Raw genomic sequence first — 21256 nt, 5'->3', positions numbered from 1 at the left:
TCGCGGCGGGGCGTCGCGGCGGGGCGTCGCGGCGGGGCGTCGCGGGCGGGGCGTCGCGGCGGGGCGTCGCGGCGGGGCGTCGCGGCGGGGCGTCGCGGCGGGGCGTCGGCCGGCGGGGCGTCGCGGCGGGGCGTCGCGGCGGCGGGGCGTCGCGGCGGGGCGTCGCGGCGGGGCGTCGCGGCGGGGCGTCGCGGCGGGGCGTCGCGGCGGGGCGTCGCGGCGGGGCGTCCGCGGCGGGGCGTCGCGGCGGGGCGTCGCGGCGGGGCGTCGCGGCGGGGCGTCGCGGCGGGGCGTCGCGGCGGGGCGTCGCGGCGGGGCGTCGCGGGCGGGGTCGCGGGGGCGTCGCGGCGGGGCGTCGCGGCGGGGCGTCGCGGCGGGGCGTCGCGGCCGGCGGGCGTCGCGACGGGGCGTCGCGGGGGGGGTGGGCGGGGGTCGCGGCCTCGCAGCGGGGCCGCGCCGGGCGCGCGCGGCCGGGGCGCGCGACGGCGATCCGGGAGGGAGAGTTGCCTCTCTGCACCACCGCGTCGCGCTGCCCAACAACCTCCAGCGGCTCGCTAATTGGAAAGGTGAAAAGGCCTGCGGCGTCGCCGTTTCGGAAAGGTGGGAGGCCCCAAGGGGCCCCGCCCCGCCCCGCCGCGCCGCGCCCCGCCCCGCCCCGCCCCGCGCATATTCTAAATCGAATCCCGCGGGAATTGAGTGGCCCCTGGCTGTATTAGCCGGCGTCGCTGCAGCGCCAGGTCTTCCAGGGGGGAAACCTCAACAAATTTAAAGGAATAAATAGGCTGGCGTCCCGTCAGCCAGGCAGCCAGGCAGCCAGCCAGCCAGCCAGCCAGGCAGCCAGGCAGCCAGCCAGCCAGGCAGCCAGCCAGCCAGCCAGCGAGGCAGCCAGCCAGCCAGCCAGCCAGGCAGCCAGGCAGCCAGCCAGCCAGCCAGGCAGCCAGGCAGCCAGCCAGCCAGCCAGCCAGGCCGCCGGCAAGCGTGCATGCCTGCTTGTCCTCGTCTGCGCGCGGAATGGGACTCGAGGCCAAGACCGGCGCGGAGGCGGCCAAAACCCTAGACGCGTTTTGAGCTCCAGAGTCGCTAAAGAGGACTCGAACCGAGCGTGCGACCCGTTTGTTTTGAGTGCCATTTAGCGACTCTGGAGCTCAAAATTCGTCCGGGGTTCTGACCGCCTCCGCCGGTCTTCTGGCCCACTGGGCGTCGTCGGGCGCTGATCGCAGTGGTGGCGGTTCGATCCCCGGCCCCGGCCGCACCGTTTCCCGCAGTTTCCGCGCGATTTGGGCCACGGCACCACTCACGCTTCAACGCGCCGCGGACCCGTAAGCCCTCGCAGGTACTTAATAATTCCGGCCTGGGGCGGGGCGGGGCGGGGCGGGGCGGGGCGGGGCGAGGCGCGGCGGGGTGGGCACCCCCGGGCGCCGTGAGAGGCACGCCGCGCGCCCCGCCCCGCCCCAGCCGCTCGCCAATGCCTGCGATCCGTTGGCCATTGTGAAGGCGGGCATGGCGTAGCGCAGCGCCCCGATCGATCAAACACGTACACTCCCTGCACGCCGCATTCACGCACACACCTACACGCGCTACACGCGTGCGCGCACCCACCAGTCAACTTCCTCTCATTCATCGGAATTTCAAATCAGCTTTTTGTCCGCCGCTTTTGGTCCGTCCGTACCCCTTTTCGCGGCCTTCCCGCTGCGCTCGGTTCGATGGGGGAAAATTCCGGGCGATGCTGGATTCGTGGTCGTGATCCCCAAACCGGCCAAACTAACGAAGCACGAAGCGTATTAGCAGGGTTTGGGGTTTCCTCGCTCCGCGCCAAGGCGCCGCGCTGGGCGGGCGTTTCCACGTCCCAGGGACCGGCCGGGTTTTTTCAATGAGCCGCGATTTTCGGGGCACCTGGCTAAACCAGCAGGGATCTCACTCGCCCACACACACACACACACACACACACACACGCGGGCCCACTCGCAAACGGAGCGACTGGACCACGTCTGCCCCCACCTATTTGCTAATTAATCACATTGTACCGGCCTGGCCGTCGGCGTGGTGGTGGCGGCGGTGGCGGCGGGGCTTTTAATCAGGCTAATCTCGCTACGGATCACCGCGGCCGCGCCGTCATCCGTGTGGCCACCGCCCCGGGGTGTCGTCGCGACCCCCGCCACCGCGACCTCGCCGTCGACCGCCAGCAGACCGATTCCGAGGGTCCGTTTTCGTCGCTGCGTCTCTCTCGCACTCATGGGGCGTCCCGCACAGGTGCGAGAGAGACGCAGCGACGAAAACGACTCTCGGAATCGGTCTGCAGGCGGCCAGGCCATCAACAATTCGCAGTGCGGGTGCACGATGTGTGTTCGCAGGCTTCGGCTGCTAGCATCCCCCCGGCGGACCGCGCAGCGCGGCGCAGCGCGGCGCAGTGGGCCCGGCGGCGTGGCCGCGGCAGACAGTCCGGACCGGCGTCGCACAGTGGGCCAGAAGACCGGTGGAGGCGGCCAAAACTCTAGACGCGTTTTGAGCTCCAGAGTAGCTAAGCAGGTCTCGAACCGAACGTGTGACCCCACCAATGGACTCCTCGTCCGAAGAGCAATCCATTGGTGGGGTCACGCGTTCGGTTCGAGGCCCATTTAGCGACTCTGGAGCTCAAAACGCGTATGGAGTTTTGGCCGCCTCCACCGGTCTTCTGGTCCACTGTGCGTCGTCGCGCTCCCTCTGGCTCCCTTCCGCTGTGCGGAGCGGTGCGGAGCACTGTATGCACGCCCGGGGCGGCTCGGCGGCTCCTATCCAAAATTAACGCGCGTCCTACAAAATCGCTGGAAAGAATAACAAAATCGGGGTAATTCTTTAATTAACGAGAAATAAACGCTGGCGGGAAAGGGTGGCGGGGCCGCCCGGCGGCGGCGCGGCACGGCACGGCGCGGCACGGCACGGCGCGGCACGGCACGGCGCGGCACGGCGCGGCACGGCGCGGCACGGCGCGGCACGGCGTGCTATGGCTACTCTTTGGCCGCCGCTGGCTACGCTGGCCACGCTGGCTACTCCGCATTGGCTTCCCCTTTAGCCAGCGAGGCTCCGGGGGGAATAACAACTTTTCGTACACAAAACACGCGCGCACGCCGTTTTCTTTTCATTTTCATTCGGCCCCGTTCAGTCCAGTTTTTCCGCGAGCTTTTCCTTTGTTCGGCAGCTTTGGCGCGCGCGGCGACGGCGCGGCTTAGCCTTCCCGGCTTTCCCGGCTCCGCGGAGTGATTAAAGAACAAGACGAGAGGGCTTAAAACATTAGCAGTGGCGAGCGCGGCGAGGCGAGGCGAGGCGGGGCGGGGCGGGGCGGGGTGGGGTGGGGCGGGGGTGGAGCGCAAGGAGGTGCTAATCCAGCTCGCGGACTCGGCGCCGCGGGGTCAGTGCGCACTGTGCGCAGCCACGGCGCACTTGGCATTTCAATCCAGATATGTCTATCTCGCCTCACCTGCTCTCTCTACACGAGCGTTGCACGGCTTCGGCGTCGCCTGGCCGTTCTTGACCCGCACCGTGGAGGCGCGGGGGTGGCGGCGGGGCGAAGATAGGGCACCGGGGCGCGCCGCGCCGAGCCGCCGGGCACAACACGTCCCAACTGCAGCCGCTAGACTGCACTGATGGGATTAGGACGGCAGGGTGCGTTGGTGGTTGCTTGGTGGTGGCGTGCGTGAGTGTGAGAGGGCGTGTGTGTGCGCATGTGTGTGTGTGTGTGTGTATGTGTGTGCGCGCCGGCCGCCGGCCCACAGAGAGAGCGGCTCAGACGATAATTGAATCCTTTTGGCTTCCCGCAATAAGTCTAAGCCCCGCTGTATCGCTACCGTGTCGGCCGCCGCCACCCATTCATAAACGGCAGCAGCGGCACCAATCATCTGCATGTCGCCAAACAAGCCACCCGCCTACACTGCAAAAATCATGAGTGCGTCCATCAGCTTGCCCTCCTGCATCCCCCTGGACAAAGTAGTATCTAAAACTTTGTCCAGGTTCATCCCCGCCGCGGCAGCCGCGGCGAGTCATCTGGCCACCTCTGGCACACCTGTTACCTACTACTGCTACACTGTTAGAGCTCGTGTGTGTGTGTGTGTGTGTGTGTGTGTGTGTGTGTGTGTGTGTGTGTGTCGCCAAGGCGCGCCAAGCCAAGGTGACCCGCTCCCTCCCCTCCCCGCTTCACGCTCTTCATCACACCAGGCGCGTTATCTCCGGGCCGCGATCTGACAGCCGAGAGCACTCACTCCCCCGGCAGCCCCGGCGCCTCCTCCACCCCGCCGCCGCGACTCGCACCACACCGCGCTGCTCCTTTCTCGAGTTTCGCACCGCTTTTCCCTCGCCGGGGCGGGGCGGGGTGGGGTGGGGTGGGGCGGGGCGGGGCGGGGTTGGGGCGGGGCGTGGCGGGGCGTGGCGGGGCGGCGCGGCGCGTGCACCTAATCACGTCAACGACGCGGCCCGCCCGATCGAGATGTAAAACGCTTTATTTGGCAGTCAACATCACGGCGGCGCTTCGCTGGGCGCTACAGCCACAGCGCTATAGCCGGCACGAGACGGACACGCGCGTGGCGACAAGCGAGCGTGCGCACGCGTCACGCCGCGCCACGGCCCGTCACGCGCAGCCAGGATCATGCACGCCAGACGGCCGGCCGGTGTGAGACGGCCTGCTCGAACCGCGGCGGGACTACCACCTCGTCAACCCCGTGGACCGCGGGCGCCGCTGATTCCGCGAGAGTCGTTTTCGTCGCTCTATCCTTCGCGGTGAAAACGGAACCTGGTTTTCCCAGGAAGCCTATGGTAGCGACATAGGCGATTTCCTGGGAAAACCAGATTCCGTTTTCACCGTGCTCTTGCACTCATGGGGCGTCACCGAAAGGTGCGAGAGAGACAGAGCGACGAAAAGGACTCTCGAATGATGATCTTCTGCGACAGTTTGGCGGCGCAATATAAAATTAGGCATCATGTTCCGCCGCCTTTGCTCCCTGTACACTGTACGGGATTTGGCCGGCGGGCGGGTTTGAGCTTGAGCTCGTCGTCTCGTCGAGGCGACCCCCCGGCCGACGGGTTGCGGGCAGGGCAGGGCCGGGATGGGGGTTGCAAGTGGAGCTAACTGAAAACGAGTGGGAGTGAAAACAAACGCATGGGAAGGAAACATGCACGCGCCTCCTCGCCGCGAGAGCCTCCCCCTCCCCCTTCCCCCTCTCCAGCACGCCGCCGTCGGCACCCTGCCCGTCCACCCGCCCCTTCCCTCCCCCAGGGCCCACCCGTGATGAGGGTTACGGGGTTTAGGTTAATATTGTTTGGTCACGAAACAAGACCTTCATTGTTTTCAAAGTGGATCAAAAATTCAACGCTGTGTTAATTAGAATGTCATTGATCTGTGCGGCCGGCCGAGCCAGCAGCCAAGACCTTCGGTCGGGCCGGGCGCCCCCGCCCCCGCCTGCCCTCCCGCCCCAAGGCCTCGACCCGCCCTATCCGCTCTGCGTACTTTCCTGGGCGGTTCGGCTTACAGTGGGCAAGAAGACCGGCGTCGGCGGCCAAAACTCCAGGCGCGTTTTGAGGTCCAGAGTCGCTAAACAGGACTCGAACCGAACGTGTGACCCCACCAACGGACTCCTCGTTCGGAGAGCAACCCATTGGTGGGGTGGCGCGCCCGGTTCGATTCCCATTTTAGCGGCTCCGGAGCTCAAAACCCGACCAAGATTTTGACCGCGTCCACCACCGATCCTCTGGCCCACAGTGCACCAGTTTCGCGACGCTGCAAAGCAGCAGCCCATCTCGCTCGCGCTCCGCATCAGCACGGCTTTCCTTCCGGTGTCCCGGTTGGCCCCGGACGCTCCCGGATGCAGGATTCCCACTCATCCCTGCCATGGTAATGTGGCTGGCTCGGCCGTCCGAGGGGAGGGGGAAGGGGATGGGGCAGACGCCGCTCTCATTGTCAAAACATTCGCCCCATTTACTAAACTAACTCGGCTATCCGCTTCGCGAGTAGCGCGCGGCCCGCGCCGCACCCCCGCCCTCGAGACCCTCGAGACCCTCGAGTCCTTCGCGTCTTTCGCGTCCGCGTGGCTCATGACGGAAGTCAAAGCGGCGCGGAGAGTCGCGGCGCCAGACTTAGCGGCCAATCGCAGCTCTCTTCCCATTTTTGTTGTTGTTGTTTGGAGAGGAGGCGCGACGCAAGGCCGTCGCGCTGCGCGAGGCGCGAGGCCGGCCGTTGTGCGGGGCGGGGGTGGGGGTGAAGGGGGGTGCGGATAATGTGCCTTCCCAAACCCCTGCAAACCCCGGTCGTGTTTATTCAGCCCGAAATGCCGCAGCCGGGCTGTGGGGCTGCTGGCGGACTCCGAGAACAGGGGCTTGCCTCTCTCGCACCGCAACGGCACGCCCTGGGCACGCCGCCGCGCGTGCGAGCGAGACGGAGCGACGCGGATGGCCCGTTTGGAGGCGGCCCGCCGTGGCAGTGGCGTGGCAGCGCCGTGGCAGCGCCGTGGCAGTGCCGTGGCAGTGCCGTGGCAGTGCCGTGGCAGTGCCGTGGCAGCGCATAGCACGCCCGATTCCATTTCCCGTCGTTATTATCCCTGTCTCTCCGCTGTTGTTTCAGTCCCAATCTGTCTATGATATTATCTCTCTCTCTCCGGTCCTTCGTGTCAGTCCCCGCGGCCGCGCAGCCATGGCGCAGCAGCCCCGGCCATCCTCGACGCAGCGCGCGCCAGCCAGCAGGCAGGGCCCCGACAATCGCTTACAAGCAGCGGCGGCAGCCGGCAGCCCCGTGTTCAAACACCGCGAGTACACATTTTTTGGCGGACCTGCCCCGCACCCTCGCGGCGACGCCCGCGCCCCGCCCCGCCCCGCCCCGCCCCGCCCCGCCCCGCCCTGCCCCGCCCCGCGGACGGCGGCCAAGTCGAAACTCTTTCCCCTTGGCCGGCCCGCCTCCGACGCGCCCCTTGCTCTTTCTGATTTCCTGTTTTTACGGCATAAATATGCAAAAACGGAAGCCGATCGGGCAAGGCGAGGCAAGGCGCGCCCTGCCCGGAGGTCCTGGAGACCGCGGCCCGCTCCAGCGCTCCAGCGGGTTGCAGCTGGAGGGAGCAAGAAACAAAACAGCGCCGCGGGATGCGGAGCTCTGCTCTGCTTTTTCGATTCAGAACGTAAACATCCTGACCGCGCCCCGCCGCGCCCCGCCCAGCCGCGCCCAAGCGGGTCCCTAGGCCGCGCGCTAAATGAGTCATGTACTCGGCCGTGTACTTGATGTGCGGCCCAGGCACGGCACTGCCACGGCACGCGCTGTCTGGAATCAGTGCGGAATCAAAACAGATCCATCTGCTGCCGCCTCCACCACCACCCTCATTTCCCTGCACGCCTCGCCTCGCCTACCCCAACCACCCCCGGCTCGGCATGGACACCCCGGCACAGTGGGCCGGAAGACCGGTGGAGGCGGCCAAGACGCGTTTCGAGGTCCAGAGTCTACACAGGACTCGAACCGAGCGTGTGACCCCACCAATGGATTCCTCGTTCGGAGAGCAATCCATTGGTGGGGTCACACGTTCGGTTCGGATCCCATTTGGCGACTCTGGAGCTCAAAACGCGTCTCGCATTTTGGCCGCCTCCACCGGTTTTCCGGCACACTGTGCTAGGCCGACCGGACCGACGGCCACGTGCGCTGGTTCCGAACAGCCGCTCTGTCTCTCTCGCTCTCGTGCGGCGTCCAGCAGCAAGAGAGAGACAGCGCATCGGACTGCTGGCGCCGCGCGGCCGTGGGAAGGTGTGGGAATGCTGCGCCAAGTGCAGAGGCTGGAAACCCCGGTGCCACGCCACGCCGCCAGTCCACGCCATGTGCAGGGCACAATTTATGGCACCTCACCTGCCCGCCGTTGTCGTTGCAGTGTAGTGCCAGTGCCAACCAGGCCGGCGCACTGGCGGCTCCACGGCCCCGCACTTTGAGGACTCCCCGCCGCACACCTTTTGCAAACACCTTTTTATTGGGGGTGTCGGACGGAGCGCCTCCGCCACTTCCTCCAGCAGTGCCGCAGCGCTGCCGACTCGACTGGCTAAGCACGGATCAGCACCCCTGTTGTGTGGAGGACCCCCTCCCCCGCCCCACCCCCGCCGTGCCGGCGCCAGGCTGGCGGGGCGCGGCGCGGCCAAGGCGGCTCCGGACGGACTGACGGACTCCGGACGTCGCCGGGCGGACAAGGGACGACAGGAGGCTGTAAAAGAAGTAAGCCTTGCCGGCGGCCACCTTGACGACCTCGATGGAGGCCGAGGACCGCAGAGGTCACGGAGGTCACGGAGGAGGTCACGGAGGAGGTCACGGAGGAGGTCATGGAGGAGGTCACGGAGGAGGTCACAGAGGAGGTCGCAGGGGACGTCACGGGGGAGGTCACGGAGGAGGTCACGGAGGAGGTCATGGAGGAGGTCATGGAGGAGGTCACGGAGGAGGTCACGGAGGAGGTCGCAGGGGACGTCACGGGGGAGGTCACGGAGGTTTCGCGCGAATAAGGGACAGGGCCCCGCCGGCGGTGTTGAGACCCTGTCCAGGGTTGAGACTGGGGACTGGGGGCTGGGCAAGTAGAACCCAAGGCACAGCCCCGCACCCATCGCACTCACTGGGCGTTCTTTTGGGCGAGAGAGAGAGACAGAGCTGCGGCTCTCGTAATCAGTCTGCAGGTTAGCCTAATTGTCCTTGTTTACAGTAGATTTCTGGAATCACGTAACGGCGAATCGAGAGGCGGTTGTTTGTTGACGGAGTGGTCCACCACGGCCGTCGTCCTCACGCCACGCTGGTGCAAAACGAGCGCGCATCAGCCTGTGCACAGTGTGCACACACGATAAGCCCGGGCTATCTCCCTCCAGCGAGAGCATGAGCGAGAGAGACAGCAAGCGTCCGTCGTCCCTCCTCCCCCAGCACGCACCGCACAGCACGCGCCCACCAAGACGCCACCCTTCACGACTTCGCGCCGTTTACCCGCCTTTTTGCGCCCCTTTGGGGTCCTTCGGGCTGGAGAGGGATTACAGGTCCCCTCTCGGACGTTTCGTTCTCACGGCCCCGCAGCCCCGCAGCATCGCAGAGAGCACTGCAGTTTATTTTACCTTGCGGCTTCGGGCGGCCCGGATGCGGATAAAGGACGCCTATCGCCTGGCTGTGAATGACCGCCAAATGGGGCGCCGGTGCACGGCACGGCGCGGCACGGCGCGGCACGGCATGGCACGGCGCGGCCAGGTGGAAAGAGTCGTAAATACAACTATCTGTCGTCCTGGCGGTCATTGAATGCCATTGAAGGCCGTCCAATTCCACCGGGTGGGTAGCGCCGCGGCGTGGTGGCGTGGCCATTGACACGACGTGCTTTATGATGCCGGCGTGGATACTTTGTCCAGGAGGACACAGCAGGGCACCGCCGGCACCGTCAACGACAAGTGATTGAGCGAGACGGTTATTCAGGCGGAGGTCACCGACGTTGGCCTGCACCGCGCCGGCCGTGCCGCTGCGCCCCGCGACGTCGTTGCGCGGGGGCCGCGGGGGCCGCGGGGGCCGCGGGGGCCGCGGGGGCCGCGGGGGCCGCGGGGGCCGCGGGGGCGTGGCGGCCGTGCCGTGGGAGATGCGAGAGGCGCGCCATGCTGGCCGTTGCCATGGCGACGGGATGGCATGCCACTGGGCGCCGCGGGGGGCCGAGCGAGCAAGCCGCGCGAGCCGAGCGCAGCGCGCAGCAACGCGCCATGATACGCTGATGCCTCGGCCCGGCCGGCCTCGGCTCGGCCCCCACCAGCGCATCGCGTCATCGCGGCCGCGTCGCGACGCCGCCCCACAGTGGGCCAGAAGCCGGTGGAGGCGGCCAAAACTCTAGACGCGTTTTGAGCTCCAGAGTCGCTAAATGGGACTCGAACCGAGCGTGTGACCCCACCAATGGATTGCTCTCCGGACGAGGAATCCATTGGTGGGGTCACCCGTTCGGTTCGAGTCCCATTTAGCGACTCTGGAGCTCAAAACGCGTCTAGAGTTTTGGCCGCCTCCACCGGCTTCTGGCCCACTGTGCGTCGCACCGCTCAGGCTTGGCGCCTCGGCGGCTCTCGCGAGGTTGGGATGGTGTGCCATCGGGGCGAGGATCACCGTGGACCAGACTGCAGAGTGATTCCACGCACTGCGGGAAGGCCTGCCGCCTCCCTGTACCTCCCCATGGGTGGGAGAGAGACAGCGGGTTGGCGGTAGGCCCCTGAGTAGCCCGGGCCTCCCCGCACTGCCCGGAACCACTCTGCTGGCGGTTGACGGGCAGGTGCCCTTCGGCCGCGGTGGCAGCGACGCAGCGAAGTGGCCTCCGCGCTGCCGTCGCCCGCCGTCCTGGCCCGCTTGTTTTCTCAGCAAACATTTGAATTTTGATCCGCCCCCGCCGCGCCCGCCGCGCCTCCAGGATGATTCCGAACGCCACTTTCGTCGATCCGTCTGTCTCTCTCTCTCTCTCCCTCTCGCACCTCAGGGTCGCCCCATGAGTGCGAGAGAGACCAACGCTCCTGCTTCGGAATCGCCCTGGCTGGCCGCGCCACTCGCAGTCCGCCCGCGTCCACGCGACAGAGGTTTACCCGCAGTGTGGCGAGAGGAGAAAATCGAACCCGTCGGGATTCGAACCCGAGATTTCTGCCTTATACCCTCCGGCAGCCTCGTTTCTCCGGCGACTTTTCGACAGTCGCCCTGCTCGCTCCGCTCCCAGTGCCATGGATGAATGCGAGATGTCGCCGAGGGGTGAATCACAAGTGTACTCAAGTGTACAAATAAGCCCGTACTCAGTGTACTCACAAGTTTAAAAGGGTCAAAATTCGCCAGTTTTTCGGCCGATTTGGCGTTGAGTGCCGTTTAAAACGCTAAATAAAGCCTTAAAACGTTTACAAATGTGAAATTTATGAGTAAAATATGGTGTACTCATCCGTACTCATGTACTCATGTGTACATCAGAACGCCGAGTGATTCACCCCTCGGATGTCGCTGTCTCTGTTTCTCCGGAGCGCCGCGGGGCCGCGGCACTGTGGGACATTTAATACTACTTTCTGTATAAGGGGCGTGCATTATACACACGTGTGTACTCACATGCCGTCCCGGCAGAGTCGTGGCAATCCCGGCAGCCAGCGCCAGCCAGCCAGGCAGTGGGCCAGGCAGTGGGCCAGGCAGTGGGCCAGGCAGCCAGCGCGAGAGAGACAGGCTGCCGCGTTTTGATATGACCACCAGGATTGTTGACTTTGTCATATTGAAACACATTATTACCAGCGGAAAAACAGTGGCGCCATTGCCAGTGGCGGGGCGGAAACACACCGCGGCGGGAAGGGCGTGTGCGTGCGAGTGTGCGTGCGAGTGTGTGTGTGTGTGTGTGTGTGTGTGAGAGAGAGAGAGAGAGAGAGAGAGAGAGAGAGAGAGAGAGAGAGAGAGAGAGAGAGAGAGAGAGAGAGAGAGAGAGAGAGAGAGAGAGAGAGAGAGAGAGAGAGAGAGAGAGAGAGAGAGAGAGAGAGAGTGACTGACTGACTGTGTACACCGCCGCGAAACACGCTCTCGAATGTGAATGTGAATGTCGTACCGCCGCGGCGACTAATCGAATTCGTTCATTGAATTCATTCGATATCCCGATAGCGCCCCGAATGGGTTTCCGCGTTTGAATAAAGTCGCGTCCTGCAGGAAGAGGGGGAGGGGAGGGGAGGGGAGGGGGCGACCCAGTGGCGCCGCCAAACAGGCAAGCGTGGTGACGAAATAATTTGCATCCCGCGTGTGTTGACACAGGTGCTAAAATATGTGGATAAATATGTATCTGCGCTCGCGCCGCTCGCGGGGGCGAGGTGAGTCCGTCCGTCCTGGAGTCACAACAGTCATTACTTTTTAACCTGTTTAGGAAAGCAGTGCGCGCCCGGGTCTGACCCAAATGCGTTCCCAAACGCGCGCGGCGCGGCAACGGCACTGTGAAATGATGCAGTGGACGCCCATTTGCACTCGAGCCGCGTCGCGGAGGAGCTGCGGGGGGATGAACGAAAAACCTGGCGAGCCCTGCCACGCTGCCACGCCCCGCACACTGATGCCGAGAGTCGTTTCCGTCTCTCTCGCACCTCGATGAGTGCGAGAGAGACAGAGCGACGAAAACGACTCTCAGTGTGCTGCCACGCCAGGCTGGCCGCATCGCCGCCGACTCCGCGCGGGGAGGACGAGGCGGCGGAGGGGATGCTGCGATACTCTGCGCTGTTGTGGGTCTTCGGTCTTCGCCGCGCCCTTCTCCTCCTCCTCCTCCAGACGACATGCAAATTACCTCGCATTGTGCGCGGAGATTGGCTCCATTGGACGAGCCGAAGCGAGCCGAGGCGGAGTGGGGCTGGCGGCCTGTCGCGGCGGCCGGGCGTGCCGAGCGGCCCTCATCGTGGTGGCGCTGGCCGCGGCGGTGGCGGAGGTCGTTCGCACGGTGGGTCAGAAGACGGGCGCAGGGGGCCAAAGTCCCAGACGCGTTTTGAGCTCCAGAGTCGCTAAACAGGACTCGAACCGGACGTGTGACCCCACCAATGGATTCCTCGTTCGGAGAGCCATCCATTGGTGGGGTCACACGTTCGGTTATTCGAGTTCCATTTGGCGACTCTGGAGCTCAAAACGCGTCCGGGATTTTGACCGCCACCGCCGGTCTTCTGGCCCACTGTGCTGCGGCCCTGCGGCAGTGCCTCCGCCGCCGTCCCGTCCCGCTGTGCGGTAGCCAGACAACAGACAAATAACCCCCTAATCCCTTTCGAGTGGTTGACGTAGAACGGTCCGTGTGTGAGTGTGTGAGTGTGTGTGCGTGCGTGCGTGCGTGTGTGCACAGTGGTATAACCTTCTCCCGAACCACCCACCCGTCCAACCCCTTCAACTTATTCATCTTCCCAAAAGCCGCAAAACGCTAAGCCCGGGCCGGTTCGTCCGAGGCGGCCGAGGCGCGCCCGTTTTCGCCAAAGGCGGCCAAAGGGTGCCGTTGCCGTTTCACGGCGTCTCACGCACAACTAGGCAATGCAACGCGAAAGCGATGCGATCCCTGTTTTGTGCGCCGGCCTCTCTCTCTCTCTCTCTCTCTCTCTCTCTCTCTCTCTCTCTCTCTCTCTCTCTCTCTCTCTCTCTCTCTCTCTCTCTCTCTCATGTTTTTTCTAGATGTATAAATTAATAAGTTAGCTCCTTCTTTCATAGCAAAATTATCAAATGTTATTATCCTCCCAAAAACTGTGATGTAAAAATAAGTAAATTTTAATCTTCTAAAATGTTTAAAGTGTTAACTTGTCATTGTAAATTTTACATATTCTCAAAAATGTCTTTTTGTTTGTATAGAATCAAAATCTTTTCTCTTCCTTTTATTAAATTATCTAAAACATGTTATGTATATTTCGGTATTGCTTAGTTAAAAAAAAAAATATCATACTCTGTAAATTCTAAAATTTTATCTAAGCTCACAAAAATGTAAACACTGCAGCACAACATAAACACTAAAAAAAAAACAATAATACTGCATGCATATTTTGTGACAAAATTGAACTCATGTCCTGGCCCTAATTGTTAAAAACAAAATCCCCCCAATAAATAATTTTAAAAACTAAACTAAACTCTCTCTCTCTCTCTCTCTCTCTCTCTCTCTCTCTCTCCTCTCTCTCTCTCTCTCTCTCTCTCTCTCTCTCTCTCTCTCTCTCTCTCTCTCTCTCTCTCTCTCTCACTCCCTCCCTCCCTCCCTCCCAGGCCGTGCCGCTGTTGGCAGGTGTTGGCGGGCAGCCCACCCACCGCGGCGGCACGGCCATTCAGGAGAGAGGGTCGTCGCTCCGTCTCCCTCGCACCCTTATGGAGGGCCCCACGAGTGCGACAGAGACAGAGCGACGAAACGACTCTTCCGAATCGCTGCTCGGCAGGACACTGCGGCGCGGTAGCGAGCTAGCTGTGTCGTGGCCGTCGAAGTCGCCGGCTTATCCCCGCGCCTCCCAGCGGTGTCTTTGGTCTCGGCTAATCGGAAGCTAATAGGCTGGGTGTCACCACTACACCGTGTTGGGGCGCTGCTCCGCCAGCTCGGCCAGCTCGGCCATGACGGTGTGCTGCCAACGGCAACGCGTCGACGCGACGCCGCGGCACATTTTCCTTCCACTGCAGGGATCCGCGGCGCAGGGCCAGGAGGCAGGTGGGGGTGGTCACACTAGACGCGTTTTGAGCTCCTGAGTCGCGAGATGGGACTCGAAATGAACGTGTGACCCCACCACGGTGTAGAGAGACTCGGTGGCGGCACGGGCCCGCCTGGGCTGGCCCGAAAACGGGGACGGATTAGGGCGCCCGCCGGCCACCAAGCGAAGCGCCACCGTCACCCGGGGGCCAACTGCGACGCTGCGGTCGGGGCGGCCGATGCAGCTGGCCGGCCGCCTCCGGTCAGCTTCGCGCGGAGGGACCGTCAACCCGAGCACGGTGCAGCGCGCTTGCCGAACGACGAGCCGAGCAGGGCCGAGCCGATCGGAGCGTGGCGCGGCGTAGTTGCGGGCCGAGATACGCAGCCCGTCCGCGCGAAGCTGAGCCGAGGCGGCCGGCCGCTGGCATCGGCCGCCCCGACCGCAGCTACGCGCGCCGAGCGTCGTAGTTGGCCCCCGGGCGACAGTGGCGATACTGGTGGCCGGCGGGTGCCCTAATCCGTCCCCGATTTGGGGGACAGCGCGCGCTATGGGAAGGATAGCCCCGTGCCGCCACCGAGTCTCTCTACACCGTGGACCCCACCAATGGATTCCTCGTTCGGAGAGCAATCCGTTGGTGGGGTCACGCGTTCGGTTCGAGTCCCATTTAGCGACTCTGGAGCTCGAAACCCGTCGGGAATTTCGACCGCCTCCGCCGGTTTTCTGGGCCACAAGGCGGCGTGACCACTCAGAGGATCACTTCTCAGCTTGGTCAGAGTCTTAATTGAATAGCGCCTTGCGAGATTGTTCTCGAATTTTTGCCGCCCCGAACCCAAACTCTACTTTGGGCCCAAAGTCCGCCGAGTCGCCGCCGACAGCCTAACCTAACCTGCGCGCCGGCCGGCCAAGACTATCCGCTTATTGAGAGGAGTCGCTTTGCTGGAGGGAGACCGATCTACGAATTATTTAACGCGCTGCCCCGCGCTGCCCCACTACACTGCCCTCCGCCCGAACTTTGAACAAGCAAGACGCCCAGCTCTCCTCCCCTCACTCACTCTTTGTGGGCTGCTGCGGGGGGCGCGGCCCGCACAGTGGGCCAGAAGCCGGTGGAGGCGGCCAAAACTCCAGACGCGTTTTGAGCTCCAGAGTCGTTAAATGGGACTCGAACCGAACGTGTGACCCCACCAATGGATTGCTCTTCGGACGAGGAGTCCATTGGTGGGGTCACACGTTCGGTTCGAGGCCTGCTTACCGACTCTGGAGCTCAAAACGCGTCTGGAGTTTTGGCCGCCTCCACTGGTCTTCTGGCCCACTGTTCCCCGCGGCCGGCCAGAAATCTGACTTACAGGGTAAGGCCTCGCCGGGTACTGGGGACCATTGTTCCTACTTTTTCGGGGGTGTTGGAGTTTCCCCGGCGCGGCGCGGCGTGGCGGCTGGTCCTGGTTAGAGGCGACGGGGATGCAAAACCGCGCACTGCCGCACCCCGCCTCGCTCGGCACCACGGCCGGGCACTTTGCGGCACTTGAGGGCCTTCGCTGCTACGCTCGTGATTTCCCTCCGCTCAGCTCCCTTCCTCTCCTTCTCCCCTCGATAAACACTATTACATTCAATCACCCACGCAGCCCGGGGCTCGATGCCACCGAACAAACACGCAAAGAAGGCGCCTGGCCGCACAGTGGGCCAGAAGACCGGTGGGGGCGGTCAAAACTCCAGACGCGTTTTGAGCTCCAGAGTCGCTGAACAGTACTCGAACCGAACGTGTGACTCCACCAATGGATTGCTCGTTCGGAGAGCAATCCATTGGTGGGGTCACACATCCGGTTCGAGTCCCATTCAGACACTCTGGAGCTCAAAGACGCTTCTAGATTTTGGCCGCCTCCGCCTTCAGACAAATCTACAGTGGGACGGGTGTTCGAACCGGCGTCACTCACCTCGACGCGCTCCTCCTTAAGGTCGACCTTGAGGGCGAGCTGCTCGCGCAGCACCACGTCCGGGTAGTGCGTCTTGTCGAAGGTGGCCTCCAGGTGCTCCAGCTGCTCCTCCGTGAAGATGGTCCGGTGCCTCCGCTTCCTCTTGGGCGGCGGCGCGCCGGGGTGGCCGCCCGTCAGGCCGTGGTGGGCGCCGAGGCCGTGGTGGCCGCCCAGGGCGTGGTGGGCGCTCAGGGCGGGGTGGCCGCTCAGCGGGCTGTGGTGGCCGCCGAGGTGCGGGCCCACCAGCGGGTGGTGCACCAGGTGGTGCTGCTGGCCGTGCTGGCTGGGGTGCCGCGGGCTGCCCATCGGGCTGCCCATCGGGCTGGACGCGAAGGACGCCGCGACGTGGGACATGTAGGCGCCGGAGTAGAGGTTGGGGTACGCCACCGCTGTCGACAAAGAAAACCGGTTAGGAACTCCCGCCAAAACGGTGTGCCAGAACTCAAAAGAAGGTCTGAGCCGGAAGAACTAAAACGGATCCTATGAGAAATGTACGTTGCGGATGACGTATCGAGCTCATCCGCGCCGCGCACATTTCTCATAGAAACCGTTATTTCTGACCCGTTTTTCCACTTCATATGATCCGCTCCACAGCTACTTTGGTCCCAGTGCACAGTGGGCCAGAAGACCGGTGGAGGCGGCCAAAATCCTGGACGCGTTTTGAGCTCCAGAGTCGCTTAATGGGACCCCACCAATGGATGGCTCTCTGAACGAGGAATCCATTGATGCGGTCACACGTTCGGTTCGAGTCCTGTTAAGCGACGCTGGAGCTCAAAACGCGTCTAGATAATTTTAGCCGCCTCCACCGGTCTTCTGGCCCACTGTGTAGTGGCCTAGTTCGGCTGATGATGCTGAGGCGGAAAAGGGGGACCGAAAACAAAGGTGAGGCTGCGCGCGAAACGGCAAAGCGCGGCAAAGCGTCCTCCCTGCAGACCGCGAGGCCGCGAGGCATGGCCAGGCCGCCAAGGCTGTCTTGCTGCTAAGACGCTTGCGTTCCGAGGCATCAAGAGCGGATTTCAAATCGCAGCGGGCCAAGAGTCACACACTGTCTGTTAAAAAGTGTTTCATTTTTTTATTTTTTTTTCGGGGTGGGGGGCGCTAATGCATTTGCTGGGCGCGGCGTTCCGTCACTCTGCATGTCCGTTCGCTTCGTTGCGTCGCGGCGCCGCAATCCGCCTTGCGACTCAGGAAAGCAGCTTTCGTGGCTTTCGGTTGTCTCCAGAGAGAACAAAACACAACTCAAACGCGCCGAAAGTAGAGCGGCAGGGAAAAGGCAATTGTTTACTGTGTTAACGAGAATCGATTTTCGTAGGCGCACAGTGGGCCAGAAGCCGGTGGAGGCGGCCAAAACTCTAGACGCGTTTTGAGCTCCAGAGTCGCTAAATGGGACTCGAACCGAACGTGTGACCTCACCAATCGATTCCTCGTCCGGAGAGCAATCCATTGGTGGGGTCACACGTTCGGTTCGAGTCCCATTTAGCGACTCTGGAGCTCAAAACGCGTCTAGAGTTTTGGCCGCCTCCACCGGCTTCTGGCCCACTGTGAGGCGTCATTCTCTCTCACCCATTGGACCACGCGACGGCGCGGATCCGTCTTCGGAGAACAGCGACGTTTCGAAACAAGCCCGTAAAAAATACTAAAGAAGGAATACGAAAAGGCCCGAAGAACGTTTGCATGCAAACGCGAGTCGCGGTTCCGAGAAAAAGTTTGGGCAGCGCGCCTCAAGTTGGCGGCGCGGGGGAGGGCGAGTGCGACGGAACGGCGCGGACCGCCGCCAAGCCGCGAACGGCGAGGAGGCGGGCCGAGGCGGGACGCACAATTCGCCGAGACGACTCAAATCGTCGGCCATCCGCAGCGAGCCGCGGAGCCGCGGCCGGCGGGAGGAGTGGAGGAATAATACTGCATAATGAATAAAGTAAAACCGATTGTTTTCTTTCCCAGCTCAGTTCGGAACGCCGCAGATATTTTTTATGAGGGCGGCGGCGGCGCTCCGGAGAACTCCCCGAGGCGCGCACCTCCGCGTCGGCGGGGCGGCCGAGCCCCGCGCCGCACCGCGCCGGCCACAAGGCACGGCACAAGGCGCCCCGCCCCCGGCCAGAATAATGCAAACGAAATATCGGCTATAATGTACTTAGCGAGCTGAAAAATAGCTCGATCGCTTGGCGATGTAGTAACCCTTTCTCCACTCCCGCACAGTGGGCCGGAAGACCGGTGGAGGTGGTCGAAATTCCGGAAGCGTTTTTGCGCGCTAAATGGGACTTGAACCGATCGTGTGACCCCACCAAAGGATTGCCCTCTGAACGAGGATTCCATTGGTGGGGGTCACACGCTCGGAGGGCGACGCGCGGAGCTGTAAAACGCAATTGCATAATCGCTACTTGAAGTAAATAAAACGCAAATTTGAGTTTGCAGTGTGTGCTCGGCTCTGCGTCCGCAGTGACTGACCACCGCGTCGTCGCGGGCCGCTTTGGGCATTAGCGGTGGCCTTGGCCAGCCTTGACGGCTCGACGGGGCCGCTGCAGCGCACGGCGCACCTCGGCGCACGCAGCCCCGGCAGCCACGGCAGCCCCGCAAGTGCGACAAGCTGGCGAGCAACACCGCCCAGCCGAGGGTCATTGCGGGAAGAAAGAAGGCAAGAAGTGGGCCATTTGGCGGCCGGCAGACTCATTCCGAGAGTCGTTTTCGTCGCCCTGCGTCTCTCTCGCACTCATGGGGCGTCCCGTAGAGGTGCGAGGGAGACTGTCGGAGTCGGTGCGCTGGCGAGTAGAGGCTTACCCAGGAAGTCGGCGGGGGTGGCGCCGAAGCCGGTGGCGGCGGCCGCGGCGAGGTGTCCGAGGTGGATGGGGTGCCGCAGGATGGCCGCGGCGGCCGGTCCGGACATCCTGCAAGGAAGAGCAAAGCGGACTGACGCTCTGTCTCTCTCGCACCCACACGGGGCGCCCATGAGTGCGAGAGAGACAGAGCGACGGAAACGAATCGGTCTACAGGACGAGCACGGGCAGCGGGCGGCGACATTGCCGGTCACCGAGCTAGTACTCCGATATGCTGATCGCTCGGCCGGGAAGGCCCTCGCAACACTGTGTATTCGATTCCGCGAAAAGCCGAAGTGTTGCATTCGCGTGCACTTTAACCGGATTGGCTGGCCGATTACAATGCATTTGAATGGGTGTTGGGCCGATTCCGTTTGACACTGTGCGCGTCAGAGGTGCGCTGTCCGGTCGCTAATCAAGTCACCCAACTTGTCGTCTAGTCGTTATTCGACTAGGGCCCCGAGGCCCTGCAGACTGATTCCGAGAGTCGTTTTCGTCGCTCTGCCTCTCTCGCACTGATGGGGCGTCGTGTATGGGTGCGAGAGAGACAGAGCGACGAAAACGACTCTCGGAATCAGTCTGCAGGGCCTCGGGGCCCTAGTCGAATAACGACTAGACAAAAAGTGGCATGGCGAAGCCCGCGGCGCGGTGACGCCGCCATTAGCAAGGTAAATGGGTTGCAAATAAATCCCGCTAATCCGCAACTTACACGGCAGCAACACCGTGCTACACCGTGGGGCCTGTCCACCCTGTCTGGCCGTGAGGACTACGTGCGCAGCGAGGTCCTCGCGACCGCGGCAAGGCGCGGCAAGGCGCATAGAGGCCAGAGGCCAGAGGCCGGCGACGCACCTGGTTGGCGTGGCGCTGGCCGAGCTGACGGCGGGCCGCGGGGCCAGGATGCTGTCGATGGTGAAGAGAGACGAGGCCGCCGACGTCGGCGACGTCGTCTGCTTCAGCTCGAGGTTGTTGTTGTAGTACAGGGGCAGGTGGAGGCGGGTGTAGGCGGGGGGCATGGCGCGCGGGCTGGTGGACGGACTCCGGGCGGGCGAGCTGGACGGGCTGGCCGAGGTGGCGGACGCGGGCGGTGAGGGCGACCTGCCCGCGGGCTGGTGCATGTGCGCGGTCACCGTCTCCACCATGTCGCGCGCGATGTCGTGGCCCTGGCCGGGGTAGCCCGCGCTGCCACAGCTGCTGTCGGAGGCGCGCCGCAGCTGCAGGCGACGCTGGTCTCCGGGACTGAAGTCCTCCGGCGAGGGCTCCGGGTCGTTGTCGGGCAGCTCCGGGCCGTCCAGGCCGTCCTCGTAGGGCCGATGGTGGAGGTGGTGGTGGGGCGCCAGGGGCGGCGAGCCCCCGAACCGGAGCAGGAAGGCCTCCGTGCTGGCGGGTAGTCCCGGCGCGGCACTCGGCGCGGCGCTCGCGGGGGCGGTCGACGCCGTCGACGCCGTGCTCGAGATCACGGTCACTGTCACTGCACGCACGGTCACGCGGCTCGTCGGTCCAGCACGCGGTGCACGCGGGGCGCAGGGCTGAGACTCGCCTGTTGATCCTGCCGCCTGCACTCGCGTCTCGCCCGCACTCGCCTCGGGGTCGCGTTGGGGACTGAGCTGGGCGCTGAGCAGCGGAGCACAGCGGAGCAGGAGCATCCGTCGGCCATCCAGCCATCCAACGAGCGGCGACGCAGTCTCGGCTTGGCCGTCTGCCCCGCCCCGCGCGCCGCCCGACCCCGCCGCCCCCACCCCGTGCCTGCAAGCCCCTCCCCCCATCCCCTCCACCGGCATCGCCCGGCACGCCACTGCCAGCGCAGCGCCACGCAGCGCGCAGCCCCGCGGCAGCGGGGCCGGCATCGGCGCCGAGAGCCGAGCCGCGGGGTGGGGGCAGCCTGAACATGGAGCGCGAGCGACGAGCGACGCGCGAGGCGGGATGGGATGTCCTCCTGGCCGTCCTGGATGGCGGCACGGCGGGCAGCGTCACGGAGCAAGATGGTATGGAGCACCGGCTCTGGCCCAGCGGCATAGGGCTGGCGAACTACCTTTCGCGGCGGCAGTTGGAGCTTGCCCCGCTCGCCACCGCGCGGCGCTCGCGTCGTTATGGCTCTGCCCCGGCCGCTGGGCGCCTCTGCTGGCCACTGTGAAGCATGGGCCGGGGACTGTTTTTCGGCTTTAAGTCCTAAACCGTTCAAATAAAAGGGGTAGTGTAAGCGAGGCGATTGTAGGTCTCAGTCTAAGCTACAATCGCCTCGCTTAGTACACCCCCCTAACTTCAACGGCCTAGGAGCTACGACCGAGAAACCATCTCCCGCCGGCACTCCGTCCCCAGTTGTTTGTTCGTTCGTTCCGTTAATTTTAATTTGGTTTTGGTTGTGGCATGGTGTGGTTACAG

The 21256-nt window shown here is 63.8% G+C and overlaps 1 protein-coding gene across 1 annotated transcript in view; it reads right to left on the bottom strand.

Annotated features, from left to right (window-relative positions):
* LOC117646205 (muscle segmentation homeobox) overlaps positions 1-20538 on the bottom strand; it is a 31701-nt gene extending 11163 nt beyond the window's left edge. Inside the window, exons 1-4 of the mRNA XM_034387011.1 lie at positions 19727-20538; positions 18843-18949; positions 16311-16456; positions 16029-16208 (exon numbers count right to left, since the gene is read on the bottom strand). Coding sequence (XP_034242902.1) covers positions 16029-16208; positions 16311-16456; positions 18843-18949; positions 19727-20520 — 1227 coding nt within the window. The 5' untranslated portion in view covers positions 20521-20538. The remainder of the gene's footprint in view (positions 1-16028; positions 16209-16310; positions 16457-18842; positions 18950-19726) is intronic.
* Between the last annotated feature and the right edge of the window lie 718 nt (positions 20539-21256).

This window comes from Thrips palmi, unplaced genomic scaffold (genome assembly GCF_012932325.1).
Source record: "Thrips palmi isolate BJ-2018 unplaced genomic scaffold, TpBJ-2018v1 HiC_scaffold_19, whole genome shotgun sequence".
In the NCBI taxonomy this organism is placed as follows: Eukaryota; Metazoa; Arthropoda; class Insecta; order Thysanoptera; family Thripidae; genus Thrips; species Thrips palmi.
This window is presented reverse-complemented; position numbering and strand designations above follow the sequence as displayed.